The sequence below is a fragment of the Chelon labrosus genome (genome assembly GCF_963514085.1).
Source record: "Chelon labrosus genome assembly, chromosome: 5".
Classification (NCBI taxonomy): Eukaryota; Metazoa; Chordata; class Actinopteri; order Mugiliformes; family Mugilidae; genus Chelon; species Chelon labrosus.
This window is the reverse complement of record NC_140341.1, coordinates 11,514,834-11,534,965: the sequence shown is the minus strand read 5'-3', so window position 1 is coordinate 11,534,965 and position 20,132 is coordinate 11,514,834. Positions and strand designations below refer to the sequence as shown.

The window sequence follows — 20,132 nt, the reverse complement described above, 5'->3', positions numbered from 1 at the left end:
AAAAATGTTGCAAAGATTATTTAATTTTTTAGTTATTATCACAAATCAGTTGTTTCCTCGATTATCCGACTTGCTGATTGGTTTGTAAAAACTAAGAAAATGGTTAGAAATGTCACCACACAAAGCCCAAAGTGACACCATCGCAATGCAAACTGTGAAAATGTATATTATCTCACAAATAGTGAAATGTATAAAAGGGAAAGATAGTGAAATCTGGCTTATAAGGGATGGAAGAATAACATCAAATTAGGTTTATAACAGACTCCTGTTGATAGATAGATCACTGTGTGCACGATCCACTCCAGCTCTGCTTGCTTAAACTGCTGGGTAGTTTAATTTATAACAAAACATCATGACTTATCTGCACTTTGTGTGTTTTGTTTGCAAGAAATCTCAATTTTGGAAAGAAACTAAATGAGGTCTTTTGGTGACAGCCTTTCAGTACCATGCAACTACTGAAGAATTAGTAGATGCTTTGTAAGAATCAGCCTGCTGTAAAATCTGCCCTAGATTTAAAGAATTGAAGAACAAAGCGACAAGAGAGCTCAGTATGTCCAGTTGTCCTACACGCTTGAAAACACATTTCAAATGCACACCTGTTCATCTGCGTCTGAGCGCTGCACAAGAAACAAAAAAACTGAAAAACACAGGGATATCAATCCAAAACGAGGCCACTGTGTATGTCGTCAAGAGGATACTACAGGATGATCTACCAATTTTCCAAATATATGCTAACATATCTGCATTTTTCCCTTTTAAACTGCACATCTGTTGCACTCAGGCTTCTCAATCAGCAATCTGAAGAGCAGTGAGGTGTGGAGATGCTTTTGTTAAAAAAAAGTCCTTTCTTGACTTCCAAAGACACGCTGTTCACTGTGAGGTTTCTGTACCCAACTATGTGTAAGATGGCTGGATAAAAAGCTGTCATTCAGTGTCTTCAGTATACTGTAGCATAATTTTATGTCGGGGTGAGCTTTTCCTGAGCTTTTAACACACTTTTATTACAGTCTTCATTGAGATGCCATGTAGATCCATTTGTTGACACGCAGGCTTGGTAGCGCACATTATGATGCCTTAAAGTTTATTCTCAGCTCAAATGTCAACAGATCCATCGTTGTTAGGAAGAACTTGGACACTAAAGAAAAAGTGACAATGCTGTGTTTTTTTTTTAGCTGTTAAATTACAAATTTTTAAGTGTTAAATGCCCTAAATATCACCGTGTTACCCCGGTAAGCTGACGGGGCAGCTACCGCAGCAAGAAGGTTCTGGGTCTTGACCTGTCTAGGGTCTTTCTGTGTTTGGTTTGCATGTTCTTCCTCTACCCGTGTTGGTTTTCGTCCAGCTCCGGCCTCCATCCCCCAGGCCAAAACCATGCATCTTATTTATATTTAGGTTAATTAGTTATTATAAATGTGGATGTGAGTGCGAACGGTCGTTTTTCGTCTCTGTAAATTAGCCCTGTAATGAACCACTAACCTGTTCAGGGCGTCTCACGCTCAAAGCCAGCTGGGATAGGCTCCTGCATGCCCTCTTCGACCCTTGACAGGATAAGCGGTCACAGATATAGAGCTTCTCTTGGTTAATTATTTGCCCTAAGCAGGATACCTTAAAAGTTCAACGTAACGTAAAGTGTAAAAGCAGGAATACCTTATGTTTTATCAATATATTCAAATCATCACTCAAATAAACTAGACAAGTTTTTAGGTGAGGATTATTCGCACCCTTTAATAAAAAAAACAAAAACATCCACGGTTCGAGTGGTCCTTCGAGGTTGTCTACATTTGTTCTGTCCCAACAGAAGTAAAACTGAAAACACATAACAAGACCAACAAACAACAGAGACACATAATCAGTCACTACGAAACACAGAGTTCGTTTCAAGTGTGTTCAGTCAGTAGTAAATACATTAAAAGTGCTTAAAACTGAGTTCTTTAAGACAAAGGGCCTCATGCAAGAGCAGATTCACGGACGGTCCCGACGCCTGGCACAATTCATGTCGAAACTGTGATGCCTTAATCTGAGTGAATATGCAGTCCAATCATGTTTTCCATCTCAGCGCCATCTGGGATTACCATGCTACATCAGGTAAGACCACATTTTCTGTATTTTATTTTTTTGGTCACATATCGGCATGGGCGACCGCTTTTGCATGAGCTTTACAGATGGTCTCTGTCCAGATGAGCCTCCCAATCTCTCTGTCCAGATGACACATTGTTAGCAACTGTACTAAGATTTCTGAATTGTGTTTGGTCTACTATTACGGCTGCATGCAATACTTAAAAGTACTGGTCTTATTTCTTAGAGCATGACTTGGAGGTCTGAGGTGTGAACATTCGATTTTTACTCTAAAGGGACGTACTCACAGGAAGAGGCTAGTGAATTTGGAGGGCACGTCAACACCTTGTGCTGTTTTTCATGTTTTTTCTTTTCCTTTCTTTTCCTTGAGTTGTTCCTAAACCGTTTTTGTGTGTGTGTCTGCGTCAGGCTGCATCCTGGCTGCTGCCATCAAGGAGTGTCATTGCTATGGGGTGGGGGTGTCTGGTCTGGTCTAGGTGGGTGCTACATGTCTAAGTATCATCTGCACGAATGCCAGGTCCAAAAGTTTCCCAGCAGAACACTGAATTGTCACTAAGTGGTCGATGGTATTTACTTCTCCTGTCGGCGGTTTTAATGTTGTGGCTGATCGGTGTAAGTCTCACTAGCACTCACCAAATTCTTAAAAACTCTTCACAGAAAAAAATAAGGATGGTTTAATGACACAAAAATGTTCTTGCATGAGGCCAAATCGGTACGTAAAACTAGAGTACATTCCCTACCTGTGTTTTATTTGCTGCATTATACATTAAAAGTGTAATGGAAGTTCATCCCGGTCTTCCTCAAGTCTCTCAAGTCAGTCAGCAGCTGGATGATTGACATCTCTAAGACATCTCTACGCTTACAGTTATACCGCGGCAACAGCGAGGGGAAAGTGTGTGAAAGCACGGGAGTGCAGCGTCTGAAAGTTTTCATCGTTTTCTCTCTCAAAGGCACCAGTCTTCTGATGTGAACTCGAGCCCCCGTATAATCTCGATCCCTGACGTGCTGCCCGGTTCACATACCAGAGTTCTCACCTCTTCAAGGCTTTCGACATTTTCAAAGCCGTCACTCCTCCTTTCAAGGCTCTGCTCCCTTCGGGTCTAATCACCGCCGTTCTCTACACTGACCCGAACTCGGCCATCCAGGCCTCGTACTTTTCCAGGTCGGCGGCGGAGACGGACTTTGAGATCTTCTTGAGCGTCAGGGTGAAGTCCTCCATGGTCACAGGCATCTGCAGCTCGTCCTTGGACAGAGCTCGTATCTCCTCGGGGCTCAGGCCTTGGATCCGCCGACGCATCGCCATCATGGACGCGTCCCTGATGTGAGTGGAAAGACACCAGAGCAGAGAGAGAGGCGCGGGAGAGAAAAGACCGTTACTCATGTTGGATTTATACCGCTTTGAATTCAGTATTTAAAGCGTTCAACTCCTGTTAAAATGGGCAAAGAAAAGGCTGTGATGAGTCTTGCAGGTTGTGTATGTATAGGTGTACATGTGGGTGATGCGCACATCCACGGTCAATGAAACAATGTGAGTGAGATGAGCTGAGATGACAACAAAAGATTACTACCATTCTCAGCATAGCTCCAGTAAATACTTGTTCTACTTAAGTATTTTAAAGACCACCTCTTAATGTGTGTCTTATTATGTGTGAGTGAGTCAAAGCAGACAAAACAACAGTGTGTATGGAGAGAGAAGGCAGATACGAGCATAACCAAGAACGAGAAAACGACCTTGAATCAAATGATCATCCTCGGTGTAATTTCTCTTCAGCTAATCACGTATTTATATGAGTTAATGTGATTATGTACAGAGTTAAAGATAATCTGCAGTCGCCGGTGTTGCTGCGTTGATTCACACTACTGTCCCTTGACCACATGTACAAACACAAAGAGCTGATCTTTGTTATTTTTGCAGCATTTAAATAACTCGCACTTCACCTGTCACACATACAGGCTGTGGTATTTTCCTACACAATTCATAAAACCCAGCAGCAAGTGAGCAACATGTGAATGCTGCACCAGCGTTACTGCATTTAATGCGTAAGGATACGGGCAGTTTCCCCTGAAGCTGTGTATCCATGGCAACGGCACAGGATAAAATTAAGTTCTACGACAAAAGCGATCGATCATTATTGTTTGGTTTGCCTTCGGTTAACTCACTGCTAAATAATAAGCAGAACGCCCACCATTAAAATTTGGAAACATTTTTTAATTATAAAATATTTTAACATGTAATCTATGAATTAAGGAACCACTTAAACTGTCAACTAATTAATCACAAACGTTAAGCTTTAGTCACTACAGACCTAATTTGCAAAGATGTTTAGAATATGCTGCCATTAATTAGGATATGTAGTGTTGAATATCCATGGTTTGCTCTAATTATAACTGAAAATTTAAATACTAAAGGCCGCAAATCTACATTGTTAAAGGTCTATAAGTGCAAAAACAAACTTGCACTGGAAAACAGTTTTGCAGTGCTAGCCATCTGCTGTAGGGAGCATTTGTTGAGTTCTTGTCTGAAGGACAGAACGATGACTCCCAGGCACTGAACGCCAACCAGGAACCAGACAAAACTCACAACAGTCCAAAAATACCGACGCTGTTGTCTGGTTGGAAAGCCGTTGGATCCTCTCTATCGGGGTGCTGGCACACAGCAGTTGCCACTGTGGTAGGCCAAATCATTTTCACAAAGCATGCGTTTTATTAGGTCTCTGTGTAAAGAATCCCCACTGTCCTGACAACAGGGATCCGAATATCTTGGAGACATTTTCTTTTCCAATATGGTTTGCAAGAGAATCAATATAACGACATCATCAATCACGCTGACGTGCAGTTGCAGCCCTCGGTCTGGCAGCACCTTTTGAAAGATAATCTCTAAATAGCGACGGTTACGGTAAGTTAAAAAAAAAAAAACATACAGTATCCTGTTACTCTCCAAAGTTCACTTCAAACCAGTTAGAAGACCTGAGACACTTCTCTTCTTCTAGTCTTCAGTTTTCTGTCTCCATATCTCTGAGCCTCATCAGGCATGGTGGAAATCATTTTAAACAAGTCAGACGTGAGTTTGTCATCTGTATTACTTTATACTGGACCAATAGTGACATGTGGTGATATATTTATATTTAAGTCAAAGCCCGTGTTCAAGCTTCAGTTGTCTTGCAGAAAAGCCTGAGTAGCTTCCTTTGTGTGAGACGCTACAATATGTATTCAAGTCAAGAATATAGATTTCATTATTGCAAAGCATTACAGTCTACTGTGTTTTTATGCGTGACGTAATCGACTAGTCGACGCCGACTTGACTTTCACTACATATCAGTAGACTTTAAAAAAATCGGAAGTCGTTCAACCCCTAGTATAAAGAGGATGAAAGTCATTTTTGTACAGACCTGCAGACGTTGGTGATGTCTGCTCCAGAGTAGCCCTCAATCTTCTCAGCGATGAGGTCCAAGTCCACGTCAGCAGCCACATCCACCTCCCTCAGGTTGATCTTTAGCAGCTCTGCACGACCCACAGCTATGAAAACACACACGTCACAGCATCCGTTAGTAACGACAAATTACATCTGAACACAAGTACACTGGATGCATTGGACGCGTAAATAAAACACTGTTAACACAAATGCCAGTCTAGTGCTGTCAACCTGTGGCTGGGGAGGTCACCTGTGGGCAGTGCGATGTAGATCCGCTTCTCCAGCCGGCGTCGCAACGCCTCGTCTATGTCCCAGGGGAAGTTTGTGGCAGCGAGAACCATGACCATCTTAGAGGGGTCGTCGTTATCCAGGGCTCCTCCAACACCTGCTCACAAAGCCACAGTTAAACTAGAAAACTCATATAACTATACCATCAGTGTTAGATACAGGATTATTTTTGATTATGATTGTTGAGACCATGTTAATTTTCTTTCTTAATCCCATAAATAACTTTATTACCACGTCCCGCACTGTCACCTTCCCACTTCCCTGTCCCACTAACCATCCATCTGAATCAGAAGTTCTGACTTGACCCTGCGGCTGGCTTCGTGTTCATCCGATGTTCCTCTCCTGCTACAGATGGAGTCTATCTCGTCTATGAAGATGGTTGTTGGTGCATAAAATCGGGCCTAAGAAATAACAAAGGTTGACATTGTGCTTCATAATTTCACACAAGCTGCAATGCAAGGCTTCAGCGTTTTGCCCAAGGCCCCTAACTGTATATCCACATACACATCTGCACATACACTTACCATTTCAAACAGGAGACGAACAAGTTTTTCAGACTCGCCCCTGTATTTGGAGGTGAGGGTGGAGGAGGACACGTTGAAGAAAGTCGTCCCGCACTCTGTGGCCACGGCTTTGGCTAACATGGTCTTTCCAGTCCCCGGAGGTCCGACCATTAACACACCCTGAGATAAAAATGTTATGTACACTGTTAGCATATCACAATTTCCTGTGCTAGTCTGAATTCTCTTCTACAAACAGTCATCAGTGACACGATCACATCAGCATGTGGCCCTAATGTTCACCCTCCTTTAAGAGTTTCCTCTAACATTTGGAAAAATTAACTTAAAGGCTTTTTGTTCTTGTAGAGGAGAAGATCGAAACCAAGTTAAATATGAAGCTTGTGCAGCAAGGAAGGAAAGTCGAAAGGGGCCAGTTGAGAATGCCTCCTGGCTGACTCCTCTTGGAGGTCTACTGGACAAGTTCACATGGGAGGAGACCTCGGGGATATCCAGGATTCACTTTCGAGGTTACTTATTTCACCTGGTCAGGGAATACCTTGGGATCCCCCATGAGGAACTAGAATGCCATGTTGAGAAAAGGGACGCCTGGAAAAACTGATGGATCACAAAAATGAATGGACGGATGTAGCAGGATAGGAAATAGGAGGAAACGGCCAGTCCGGATCCGAACAAATTAAAAATCTATCTAATAATATTAGAAGAGCCGGAGGATATGTATTTTCTTTATATCTCTTGTGCAGCCCTTATCACTGCCACTCTAGCGTTTGTGTATCTGGTTTGTGTCTGTTGCTATGGAGACTACAGGAACCAGAAAAGGAAGGATCGAGATGAATTTTTTATGAAACTGTATTCCCCAAAGACTCAGAATCTAGAAGTCAAATGTGGGATGGATCAGACAGACTTCTGATGTGAGCTACTGATCACATATTGATCAGAATCTCAGCAGGGGTGCCTGGGAGTGGATGTCAGAAATCCTGCATGGGGGGGACTGAGAAAACCACTCTGCACAGACCTATAGCACTATAGATGGGCACTAACGAAACACTTATCCCCAGCAAATAAAGCAACCGAACATTTAAAATGTCCTTTTTTCTAATTTATTAACCACTCATTTCACTGCGCTTTAAGCTGTCTGAATGAATGGGCGCGAGCAATTACCCGTGAACATTACAGACAAATGAAAAGCACTGTCCTGCTGTAAGGGAAAACGATTAAGTATTGACCCTCATGTGGCCGGCCCGAGGGGAAGAGACCTCACATGATGACGCTCAACAGAGGCGGACACTGAATAATAGTCACTGACTGCTCATTCAATACTCATTTAGACGCTGAGAGGCACTATTTAGTTGTTGGCTTTGGCTGAAAAGTTTATACCATGAGGGAAGAGACTCTGACTTAATCAGTACGTAATGGACAAACTTATTTGTTTTTTTTGTCTTTTTGGAAAGCTGAAATTCTAGACATGAAACAGAGGAAGAGAGGGGAGAAAACATGCATCACACTTTAAGTCTGCAGCCATGTTTATGTCATGTGATAATTGACTGTTCAGCTACTACAATAGATTACTGTGAGCACTGCAAATCAGTCACCCAGTGATGCACTATAACGTCACTCATCATTTCAGCAGTGTGGCAAGATTTTCTGGTCACAATGGAACAGTTAGATATGACTTTAACATTCAAACCTTCATGGTGGGGGTGTTGCAGCAGTGTTCTTCAAGAAAACATGACAAAGGCCATCAGCTAAGCACATTCAAAAACTTCTCTGTCAAGTTTTAAGAAAACAAGCTAAGGAAAGACATTCAGCTTTAGTACACAGAGAATCTGTGCGACCGTACCTTCCAGGGTCGACGAATTCCCTTAAAGAAGTCAGGCATCCACATGGGCAGCACCACTGCTTCTCTCAGCAGCTTCTTAGCATCTTCCAGATCAGCAATATCATCCCTGGAGTTCACCAAGAAAAAAATAAATAAAATCAGTCAGCGGCACAAAGAAAATATATTATGCATGTATGCAAGAATCAGTGTATGCTGCCATACCAGTGTACGTTGGGATTACGGGACACAATATCTCTTTCCAGTGAGTCCACTAAGTCGCTGTCATGTCCCGTGCCATCAAACTTCTTGTGTTCGACATCCCCCTGTGGATCACCAGGCCCTTTCTTTCCCTAATGGATAAAATTAAAGAAAAAACATTAATATAACCAAAAACAGTTGTCCCATCCGTCCATTCAACCATCAATCAACTAACTTTGTCATCTTTGGCCTTTGCGCCTCGTGCATCTCTGAATCCCGGCCGGTCAGGTTTAGGGTTGGCCTGACCGCGACCTCCCGGCCCTGCCCCTCGATGCTGCAGGCCAGGCGAGTCCCTCCTCTGCTGCTTCACCCCAGTGTTGGGCCGCTTCACTGGAACCGGATTCCTACAGAGTCACACACACAGACAGGACCAAAGTTAAACAAATGGAGCATAGAAGAACACACCTGTACAGAGAAACACCAAAGATACTTTCAGATAGCTAGGGGAATAGCGGTAATATCATAGCGTGCTAAACGTTCCCACAGATGGGCATTCATCTTAAACCAGCCCTGCTAGTTCTCTGTGGAGATAAAGCTCGATGTGTTCACGGCAACAAACATGTAAAGTCACATTGTGTTGGCAGAGATGAGACCGATTATGCAAAATATGTCTCTTTGTACTTTAAAGTACTTCCTGCTTCATCCCACACGTCATTACTGCGACATATGCTAAACAAATAATCTGGATCACAGTTGGCCTTTGGGCAGGCACATGAAATCCACACCTAAAGACAAAACACCTGTTATAATCTTGTTTCCAGGTCATTAATTCAACATGAATAGAATAAGAAGTAGCAACCAGGTATCATATTTCAGGCAGAGAGTTCAGTTTTGTTTTGGATCATTTGTCTTGTGTATTTAAAGTTCGTCATTTTGTTGAAAGCTATTTTAAAATGTTGATGACTCATCCTGCACTCAGGGGCGTATACCAACCTTGTACCCAATAAAACATTTCCTTAATTTATCAGGCCACTCCCTCCCCCTTCATCTCTCATTCACGAACATTGCCGGCTTTGGCTCTTTACTTGAAGATGTTCGGGTCGTATCTGCTCAGGACACGGATGCTGACCAGTTAGAGCAGACCAGGCTTTTTGTTTTCACAGGAAATACGTAAATAACAGTTTATTTACATAAAATACAGGAGTTAGGCTCCCTGAGGCTAAAGACTTAAATCCTTCGCACAAACCTGTGTTCTGCAGGCGTGGGAGGGGGCCACACTGCTGGATCCTGAGGTCTCTCCTCCTGCTGAGGGGCGAGGATGTCAATCGGCTTCTCCGCCTTGAAGCTCTCGAGCGTTCCCATGATGGCTTTGACTTGCTCATACTCCTCGATCAGTTCCTGCCTGACCTGCTCACAAACAGAAGAGCATCTTTGGTGGTGCCCCTCATTGAAAAATCTGGTCCCATTAATGTACCTGTTTGATAACTGGTCTAACAACAGTTGTCAGTGGTTTGGTGGTGGTGTGGGTAGGGGTAGGGGTGGGGGGGACTCACCTGTTGCCACCTGACCTTAAGTGCAGGGTCTCTGAGGGACTGACAGTGCTTGTGGATCTGCTGGATGACGCCCTGGTAGTAAACGACGGAGGAGTCATAGTTCCCAAGCAAGGCATACTCACGGCCCTTCTTGGCGTTGTCACATATCTCTGCCAAATTCATGCTGAATAAAAGCTACAGGAAAAACAACAAGAAGGTAACGCATTAACATACTGAAGAAACGATATGGCTAATGTTTGCTAGCTTTTAATGTAAGGCTAACACATTTCCATCCTCATTTCAAATATGGTGATGGTGCAGGATATGAGATAACTTAAAATGAAACTGCTACACCCAGTTCTGATGTCGGGGCCGTGATTGCTTGCGGCTACACGAAACCACTCGGATTATCTTAATTTCTCATCTACAGTCTCAACGACGTTAGCTCTTTGCTAGCTTGGCTGCTAGGCCACAGACAGAAAACTAAACGAATCTTGTGTCAGTAAACAAACGCTACTTAATCCCCACGCAGCGTGCCTTAAAAACACACATATAGACAAAGACGAGCGACCAAGAACCCGAACTACATTTTAACTACATGTCCAAATTTGTAAATAATTCACATACCTGCATGAAAGGCGTTTGTTTGTGAGGCTCTTTTTGAATCAGAGGTCCGGTATTGAGGACAGTGTTACCATGGCCGCAGAGAGACGCCGTGTTAAGAATACAGACAGATCGGTTACTGTGATGCTTTCACGGTCTAGTGGCAAGATGGTAAATAAAACAACGCAGCTCGTCGACCGAGCACCGTCGGTAAAACGGATTATTCCAACAACGTCTTGCTTTTAAATAAGTTTTATTGACACAGTAGAATATTTTAACCTAACTAAGGGAATTCATTATTAGCTTTTCTTAATATAAATAGTTGTCGGCGCAAGCTTTTAAACTGGAGCACCTGCTATTTTACGTGACTTGTTAAATGCACCACCAGCAATCGCAATACAAGAAACGGCCGCTAGTCGTCGCTAAAAGGCGCTCAAATATTCCAAACTACACATTGACTATATAATAATAACAACTGGGATATAGGTTAAAACTAAATAAAAGTGATCACATGATTCAAAGCAGTTGAATCAAAAACTTATTTTCCATCATATTACAGAATGTAATATATAAGTGAATGCAGTGTGTTAACCGAATAAGCAAAGCAGTAAAAAGTAGAAGAATTAGAATTAACACCAGAGAGCTCAGAAATGTTAAATTATGATATGATAGATACAAGTTTTTATTGGTTTACAGCATTACATTGACACACATCTTCATACTGTTGAAAAGAGTTTGCATTTTTGTACACATGCAACATAATTATATAATTATCAGTCAGCTGTGAATTCTTTATCTGGGTTTCGAGGACCATTGAGTTTGAATTCAGTCAGTCATGCGTTTCAAGAGAACTATGTGGATTTGCCTTTTTTGTCCCGAAAGACGACTGCCGTTTGTCGGTTGGGTTCTTGGTATCGACGAAGTCCCTGTATATGCAAATGAGTGGACACAAAAACACTCCAAACCCTTGCTACTACATTCAAAACTAAAATATCCCTTTTTTGAGAAAATGATTGCAATTATTTTCACAGTTTAAGTTTATTTTATTGGTCCCTTTACACACAGAGAAATGAATTCTTTCCTTAATTCACTGCTTGTGTTGAGTTCTGTAGATACGCTGTAGTGCTATGATGCTGCTGATTATTGCATGTCATTTATTTTGCTACTAAAGTGCATTCTGTAATGCTCTTGTTGTTTATGTGCAGTTTAAGCTACAAATACTTGACATACCTCCGTATCCCTTCATGCATCGAAATATTGTTTTAATACTGTGCAAACTTATAGGTCTACAATGTTAAAGCTGTGTCTCACATCACGCAGGGAAGTTTGTAAAATCATTTGAAGCTTCTGTCCTTCAGTCTCAGTGTTAAGAAGCTTCGTTTAGCGCTGCATCTCTCAGCACCATTATTAACTCCTGACGGTTGCAGCAGCTTGTGAACACACTCTGACCACATGTAGGATGTAGTTGACCTCAGCATTGACAAATTGCTGCTTCCTCCTCTCTTTGGTTCCACAGATGGCTGACGCTGTTCTCGCTCGGCTGCTTTAGTCTCAGAGGTTTGTGGCTCTTCAGCCTGTACGCTAAAGTCAGAAAGATCGCATCGACATTTTCCTTCTCGGCAGGGTCCTTGGCCGAAGTCTCAAACAGCGGGAAGTTGTAGCTGTCAGCGAGGCACTGGGCAGCTGACGTGGGCACCTCCCGGCGTTCCCTTAGGTCACACTTGTTTCCCACCATGATGCGGGGCACCAGGGGCCCCACGCAGTGTCGGCTGCACTCCTCGATCCACTCAGGGATGCTCTGGAAGGAGGGGAGGCTCGTGACGTCGTACACAAAGATGACGGCATGAACGCTGCGGTAGTAGTGCTCCACCATGCTCTTCCTGAATCTCTCCTGACCTGCGGTGTCCCAGATCTGCAACTGGCACAGCAGAAACACAAGTTTACGCAACCAGATACTATTTATTTAGCTTTCTGACTGCCAATCAATAAGCACTGTGCTACTCAGCTCCACGCTTACTTTTTCCTACTGAAGATATGCATGTCTTGCCACAGGATAAGACACAAGTTGTGTGCAAATGAAAAATTTATAGGCGTCTTAAAATGCATCAGGTTTTGGGTAACAGACATACAATGGTATTTGTTGACAGAGATATGGAGAACAGCAAAAGTTACAAGCAAAATGAAGGAAAAAACATGCTTTTTTTTTGTCTTGGGTTATACTGTCTACTATAACGTGCTTATTTTTAATTGTAAGGTGGTAGTAAATACTAGGCTAACAGCTGGTCAGTTTAAAGAGGTAGGCCAGTATTTTGCCATCTGCATGTTTACAGTCTGATGCCACTAATGGACACAGACGTCAGTGCACTGTGCATGAAACGGGATCATTAAAATACAATTACATGCGTTTGTCGTAGCTCCCCTCACCTTGATACTCTCTCCATCCAGCTCCACCGTCCTCTCTCTGAAATCGACCCCGATAGTCGCCTCCGGGTTTTTCAGGAAAGTGCCCCCGCAGAACCGGTAAGTCAAACACGTCTTCCCCACATTTGAATCCCCTATGACGATTATCTTGAAAATCCGAGCGTGTCCGCGGTCATAGTCGTGATGAGAGGAAAGCTCCAAGGAGTCATTTCGACTGAAAACAGTGTCAAATTCCTCTCCAGGTTTGTTTTCTATTGCCATCTCTCATCATCTCGCGGCGGTCTGGAGGATATGTTACGGCGACGAAGTATCGCGAGAATACGAAAACCCACCAATAGATGTCACTGGACGGTGCCTTGTCGTTTTTTTTTTTAAATTCCTAAAATAGACAAAATATTGTATTCGACAAATAGTGGAAACGTAGTAGAGTAACGAAATTGTTAATTGGTCTGCTGTTTCTTTAACAATTATATTCAAAATGTATTTTTATTTATACCATATATTGTTTACATAGACACATATTTTTCGTACATTTTATATTACTTGAATCTTTAATCTTTTACTTCTTGCTTTGCTACTGCTTTCCACCCAGGGATCAATAGTCTTATTTTAAATACCCCCCCCCCCCCAAAAAAATGACCTGTGATGGAAATTAAATAAATACATGCAAAAAACTAAATTAAAAGGCCTATATTTATAATTTTGAGTAATTTTAACACTAAAAGATAATATAGTTTGTACTAAAGTTTTTATTGCCTAAATCATACTGAATGTTACTTTTCTTCCTATTTCATAATTTGTTCAGTATTCAAACCTAAGATGCATATTTAAAATTCATTTAACTCACTAAATCTGGTTTCAACACCTTAACTGCCATGCAACATACTTTTGTAAAAACAACAAACACACAAAATTGAAATTCTGCGTCAGACACAGAAGTTTATTTTGACACGTACATCAAAACGGCTTTATAATCCACCACCAGTAACCCCCTCCACACACACACACACAACACTTCAACTATCCGTCATACCAAAACACAAATCAGGACCACACTCATTTATCAGTTTATTGGGTACACCAAGAAAGATAATACCGCTTTATACAACCACCCTGTAAGAAGCCAACTATTATGAAGGTTACACTTCCCAGTGTTGTTAGAGGTTCAAATGTGTTGTCTACAATATCTGTGTCATTGAGAGCACTAATAAACTGATAACTAAGTGTAGGGGTTACTTGGTGAGGACAATGGCTTTGCAACAGCTTTATAACATGCAGACATATCACCCTCTGATACAACAATTAAAAAAAAGGCAGATTTTTTAAATTTAAACATAAACATTAAGTTTAAAAAAAAGAAAAGAATCATAGATAAGAAAACACATACACACACTCAATATTTTCAAATGAATTTCCATAAAATGTATGATCAGTCACCAAAACAATCCAATCTTTACCACATCTAAAAAAAACAAAAGTCAATCATGGCAAACAGGCTTTTGCTGAAGCCTAAACCTGAGAGAGCGAACAGTACATTGGCTTCTAGATTTCAAGCAGTAGTTTCAGGCTGTGTGTGATGTCTCAATGCACACGGACGTAAAAAGGATTGTAGATTTTAAAGCCCTGTTTACGACCGGTTGTGTTTGAAGTCATAAACGCGAGGCACTTCAGCTGCCTGACATCAAATTCAAGATTTAACATAACGCATCGGCTTAATCTTAAGCATTTATTCAAGCTAAATAACATTTTATTAGCAAATACTTCAGTCACAAACACAGACTGGGTAAAGTATTGAATGTACATACAGTTTATTCGCCACAGGGACGAGTTGGTAGCAAGTGCAAACTGCTTTATGTACTGTTTGGTGTTTTCTGTAGCTCTGGTGTGGCTTTATCAAGTCTAAAAAACATTTCTCAAGCAACATTACCCGAGTGTCTGAGCTTGGGTTTGGAGTGCACAAATTTCAGTCAGTCTTCACGAAGTTTAAGTGGGAAGAATATGTGTTTTTGAAGCAGGAAGCATCTAATGAAGGCAGTGGTTCCTAAACTTACAATGAAAACAAAAAAGACTCCTGCTATACAGGTAGCGAAGTCAAGAGCAAGACAGACAAAGGAACAGATTGGGAACCACTGAATCATGGGAAGTGTAGGATTTAAAGTATTTCTGACCTAAGAGACAAGTCAGGATACACTACTCAATGCTGTTGACCAGTCTTTGCTAATGTGTGTCACACAAATTCTCCTCATAATACTCAAGTGTAATACTGTATCTGTGTAGTATCCTTCTTTTAGCTGCCTTATCAATGTGGTACATGATGAAGTATGACTCTATACTCTATAATGGAGCCCACTGCTACTTTTATTGTGTAAACAATAAATGTACAGACATCATATTGACCTTCATGCCAATAGGTCATGATACCAAATGAAGAATGAAGCCTTTGCCTTTTGGCATCACTGAAACCTTCTCCTGCAAACTGTCATTATCCAGACTTGTAAAGCATGTAGATTTCCACTTCGGATCAACTGGTGCTTTAGATGTCTGCTCTTACAGGGCTCTTACACCGGGCAGACAAAACCACCCTGTAAATATCCATTAAATTATAAATAAGTTAAACTTTCTTTTGACACAGTTACACATTTCACTACCAGTTCTCATCTGAGAAGGAGCTAGAGCTGCCAGAGTCGGAGTCTGCATCCGTGAGGCCGTCAAAGTCCCAGTCTGCACTGGAGCCGCTGTCGTCGTCCTCCTCTGTGGAGAAGCTGTGTGCAGAGCCCAGGCACGCTGGGTACACGCGTGTTGAAACACACACAGGTCCCAGGGTGGACACATACACCGCCATGATGTTCTTCCACGTGTCCCTCGCTGGGTCGTATTCGTGGATGAGGACTCTGTTCTTGTTGTGCTGCAGTAAAGTCTGAGTGAGGAGCAGCAGCTTGTTGTTGTGCTGGATCACCTGGTAATTTAGAGCTCGACTGTCAATAGGAATGTCACCTAACCTTTTCCATTCCCCCCTGGTGGGGCTGTAAGCTTTCACCACGGGGATATCGCACACACAGACAATCTGGTCCTGGAACACGCAAGCTTTGTGAAGCTTGTCTCTTCTGAGTGACCCGCAGTGGCGCCAGCGGTTCCTCTTGGGATCATAGCAAAGCATTCTCCTTTTGTTCACCACATACAAGTGGTCATTTAAAGCCACCACCTGCATTTTACCCAGAGAGTGAGGCAGAGGAGCCACAAACGTCCACTGGTTCCTCTGCACGCTGTAACACTCAACCTCCTTCAGCCTGGCATCCGTCACTGGATTTCTTCCACCCAGAAGGTACACATGGCCGTTGAGATAACCCATCCCAGAGTGTATCCTCCCCAGTGGCCTCTCTGCCAGCTCCTGCCAGCTGTTGAGCACAGGGTTGTACAGCCAGAAGTGTTTAGAGAGGTGGGAGGCTAGATACAAGTTGTTTTCAGGTGTGGCACAGGCGATTAAAGACTCCATGGTGGAGCGTTTGTAATCCTGACTGCTGAGGTCTTCCAAAGGGGGAGCCATGAAATACAGGTCCTCTGAATAAGGGTCGCAGCACATTATGTTATCGTTGGGAAGGCCAAAGAAGAGAATCATTTCTTTGGCATTCACGCCGATCCTGTGTTTTGGTACATCTAGAGTTGCGGACATCCCACAGCCGTCCTCTGCAGACCTGTTAAAAAACGACGCCAAGTATTTCTCAATCAGAGGCCTGGTCATGAGGCTCTCCAAATAACACTTGTCCTTCTCGGTGAACAGGTTCCAGCGCACGCACTTGAGTGCTTGCAAAGCGTCCTCCTTTTTCTGCGGCGCGTTGGCCTCTATCCACTGCAAAGCGGCCGAGCACACCTTCTTCTCGCAGTCCACGTCCAGGGTGTCCAGAGACAGCAGCTCCTTTAGCTGCATCAAGTCCAGTTCGCTAAGCTCCCCTCCGGTACACACCTGGCTGAAGTTCCTGGCTATGAAAGCTTGCGCGTTCTCCTTCAGCTCAGGATTGTCGTAGGTGTCTGCAAACTTCAGTATCCCCACGCAGTTGGAGAGGTCCAGCCTCCTTGTCATGAAACTGGAGCAAGCTTTCCTGATGTACTCCAGCTGAAGCATGTTTGCAGCTGCGTACAGCCTCTGGACGTTGCTCTCCGTGATGGTCACCCTACCTGTGTAACAATAGTCGATGATAACAGACATAGACTCGGAGTCCACCCCGCGGATGACCACTCTCTCCTGCACGCTCTCGTTTAGCCCCCCGGTGAACATGCTTTTGAAGTACGGGCTGGCAGCGGCGAGGACGTTGCGGCTACACAGGAAAAGTTGGTCAATGTCACCCCTGGAGGAGTCGCCGCTGTCCTCCAGCGACTCCTCCTCCTCACGCTCGACTCCGATAGTAACGTCCCCGAGCAGCCGGCTGTCGTACAGCGACTTCAGCTCGGTCATCAAGCCCCGAGCGTGACTCACGTCCTCCAGCACCTCGGGACCACTGAAGCAACTCAGCGCCGAAGCCATTGCTGCAACTTGAGCGAGCAATTTGCTATTTCACGTCGGCGAATGTTTCAAACGACACGCTGTCATGCGTCTAACATGCTCGGCGACGCCAAGGGGTCCGTGCGCCGATAATGACACATCCGAAAATCAAACGTACCCTGTGGGTAAATACATTACCAGCGACTTAACAGCTGAACGGTCGCTTCGTGTGTCCAAACGACCATAATGTCGCGTTAAAACCAGAGATAATCCAACAAACCAACCCCACAGAGTCGCTTTAAAAAATAACGCTGTTTTTCTCAATTTTTCTCGATATTGCTCATTTCTGTTTTGAATGTAGCAAACAGACGGAGCAGCGTTGATAAAATATGAAGTGTCAGTTTTGTCAGGATTGGAACTACAGTTTCCGGGTGAATCTGCCAAAATAAAGCACCGCTCGATGCATGAGCGTGCCCACTAATTTTGTCGTTTCAATTCATATCCGGCCCAGTAAGTCCTGAAAGGATTTTAATGCAACACCCTTTTACGATTACCACTTTCCACTACCCAAATACACACTTTCAACCTAAAATTAGGAGATGCAAACTCTTATTTTGAACGCAACCTTGCCTAGCTTCCGTGCTGGCTCCTTGCACTCTCACACAACCTTGCTAGGAAAGGATTCTCCTCTCTGATTGGTTTGTGGAACTGGGTCGATTGAAGTTTGGTTGATCTGGATCGATTCAAGATTAAGTTAATATTATATAAATAAAAGGAAATCTTATTCTCCAGTTTTACATTGTGTATGCACGTGATCATTAGAAACGAAAGTATTATTATTATTATTATTATTATGATTATTATGATTATTATGATGATGATTATTATTATTATTATTATTATTATTATTATTATTATTATATTCTCTAAACTCTGGGCCGGACCTACATATTTACAGTACTGACATCAGTTTTTAATCTTCTCATCTACCTCTCAAATACAATCTAAGTGCACTTTATGAGTCTTTACTCCTGGTAAAATGAACCATGAACGCCTGATGAGTAAAACCAATTTATTGTTTGTCTGGTAAAACAAGTAATGTAAAGACGTTATGGCATAAATTTAATTTTAAAACAAATGACAGGATTTCAAACTTATCTTTATTGAAAGCTCCAACATATCTTACAAGACTGCAAGCCTTCTTCTTGGTGCAATATAGCCTATGTGCATATGAACTACGGACACAACCACAGCTGTTTTAAGTGAATCTTCGGTTGAGGTCGTTGATCCGGCGTAGCGCGTCTTGGTTGTGGATGGTTTTGTGGACTGTGATGAGGAAGGGGAAGGCGGAGGGAAGCTCCACTCTTTTGCTCAGCTTCTGGTGACCCCAGTGGAGACAGTGCAGTCTCTCAGCCAGGTCACGTCTACCTGCTCGCTCCAGTCCATCTTGGAGCAGCTTGGTCTTATTGGGCTTGTCCCATGACTTCTCATACCTGTTATTAAAGAGAGACATCTGAGAACCATTTGAGACCAAGAATAAAAGAAACACAAGAGACAGTAATGTGTGAGCCCAGGAAACAATATAAATAATTAAAAAGAATGCAGTGGTCTATAAATTGGAGAAAACACAGCATGGATAAGCTAGTAATATTAAAAAATCTGCAGTGGTGTTAATGCAAAAACACCACTGCAATACCCACGATGAAATATTATGTAAGTAATGGCTTTATAATACACAATAAATGCTCTCTGACATTGTCTAAAACACATGTACAAACTCTGTACCAGCTTTCCAGCATGGACCTGGCCTGGACACTCTTCTCTGTAGATTTGGCGTGAAACCGCCCTATCTCAGTTCTGTTGAAGCCGAGCTCGTAGGCCACAACTGACCACTCAAAACCAAGCTGACTGGAAATCTCCTGCAGAGTCTTTAGGTTGATTACAGCATCCTGAAAAAAAAAGTGAAATGCAAAAAGACCCAGTTGTATTTGCTCCAAAAAAGAACTTCAGTGATGCACAACAATAAAGGAGACCACTCATACCTCTTGGGCTTTGTTGGGCATTATCAGGAATTCCAAAAGATCAGAGGAGCAGGTCGCAATTCAATTCTAATTTGAAGATTTTATGAAAAAAGAAAAAGAACTGTTATAGTCCAAATTTCCAAGCAGCAGATGGAGATTTTGGTCACTTACGCTAAGGTACAGCATGTCACAAATGAACGTAGTTTGAGTGTTACTGGGGAGATTCAACATCAACACACTATCTTGTTAAACATTAGACACTTCAGCTCCAGTCAACAGTTTAACGCTCCACCTCACTACCGCATAAAGAAGTGGAATGAATTCTTGCAACATGTAATTTGGAGAAGCCAGGATCTTTCATGCATTTTGGAAGAACTGAGAAAATATTTTATCTGTGTAGTCAGTAGTTTACCTTTAACGTGGCCTTTTCCTACTCGTGCCACATAAAGTTAAGCTGAGATAGGATAAAATAATCCTTTACTGTCAGTACATGGCTGAGGTATAGACCTTCTGGTTTAACTCTTAGCAAAAAAGCTTGTGCTTGCTTTTATTTCCCAAAATGTTCCACTAGTTCTTTAAAAATCCTGACTTAATAACAACAAAATGCAGAACCTGTAATTTCATTATTTTCCTAATCATGTTTATATGAATGAATATAATCCTTTTGGCCAGGAACTTGAAAAATGCAAAACTCCTGCTAACTGACTTTAGAAAATGAAAATTCCACTTTTATTCTCATTTACATGTAGCATCATGTACCTTTGCCT

General features: G+C 42.5%; 4 protein-coding genes across 4 annotated transcripts; all 4 read right to left on the bottom strand.

Annotated features, from left to right (window-relative positions):
• Positions 1-1,636: 1,636 nt before the first annotated feature.
• katnal1 (katanin p60 subunit A-like 1) lies at positions 1,637-10,484 on the bottom strand. Its single transcript, XM_084544114.1, has 11 exons — positions 10,471-10,484; positions 9,865-10,038; positions 9,558-9,718; positions 8,547-8,715; positions 8,336-8,463; positions 8,135-8,240; positions 6,301-6,459; positions 6,051-6,177; positions 5,739-5,873; positions 5,466-5,592; positions 1,637-3,392 (listed from the first exon to the last, which is right to left on the bottom strand). The coding sequence occupies exons 1-11, from the start codon at positions 10,474-10,476 to the stop codon at positions 3,194-3,196; spliced, it is 1,491 nt and encodes a 496-aa protein (XP_084400240.1). The 5' UTR covers positions 10,477-10,484; the 3' UTR covers positions 1,637-3,193.
• Positions 10,485-11,119: 635 nt separating this feature from the next.
• On the bottom strand, positions 11,120-13,128 carry LOC311488553 (ras-related protein Rab-33B; the record flags this gene model as incomplete). Its single annotated transcript, XM_084545325.1, has 2 exons — positions 11,120-12,364; positions 12,871-13,128. 2 exons carry the CDS (start codon positions 13,126-13,128, stop codon positions 11,918-11,920), a joined length of 705 nt encoding a protein of 234 aa, XP_084401451.1. The 3' UTR covers positions 11,120-11,917.
• A 544-nt stretch (positions 13,129-13,672) lies between these two features.
• Positions 13,673-17,757, bottom strand: kbtbd7 (kelch repeat and BTB (POZ) domain containing 7). The gene has a single exon (XM_084545287.1). The coding sequence runs from the start codon at positions 17,384-17,386 to the stop codon at positions 15,512-15,514; it is 1,875 nt and encodes a 624-aa protein (XP_084401413.1). The 5' UTR covers positions 17,387-17,757; the 3' UTR covers positions 13,673-15,511.
• Positions 17,758-18,563: 806 nt separating this feature from the next.
• Positions 18,564-19,407, bottom strand: LOC311487678 (uncharacterized protein; the record flags this gene model as incomplete). The annotated part of the gene is made up of 3 exons (XM_084544031.1): positions 18,564-18,837; positions 19,130-19,293; positions 19,387-19,407. The coding sequence occupies 3 exons, from the start codon at positions 19,405-19,407 to the stop codon at positions 18,603-18,605; spliced, it is 420 nt and encodes a 139-aa protein (XP_084400157.1). The 3' UTR covers positions 18,564-18,602.
• Positions 19,408-20,132: the final 725 nt, after the last annotated feature.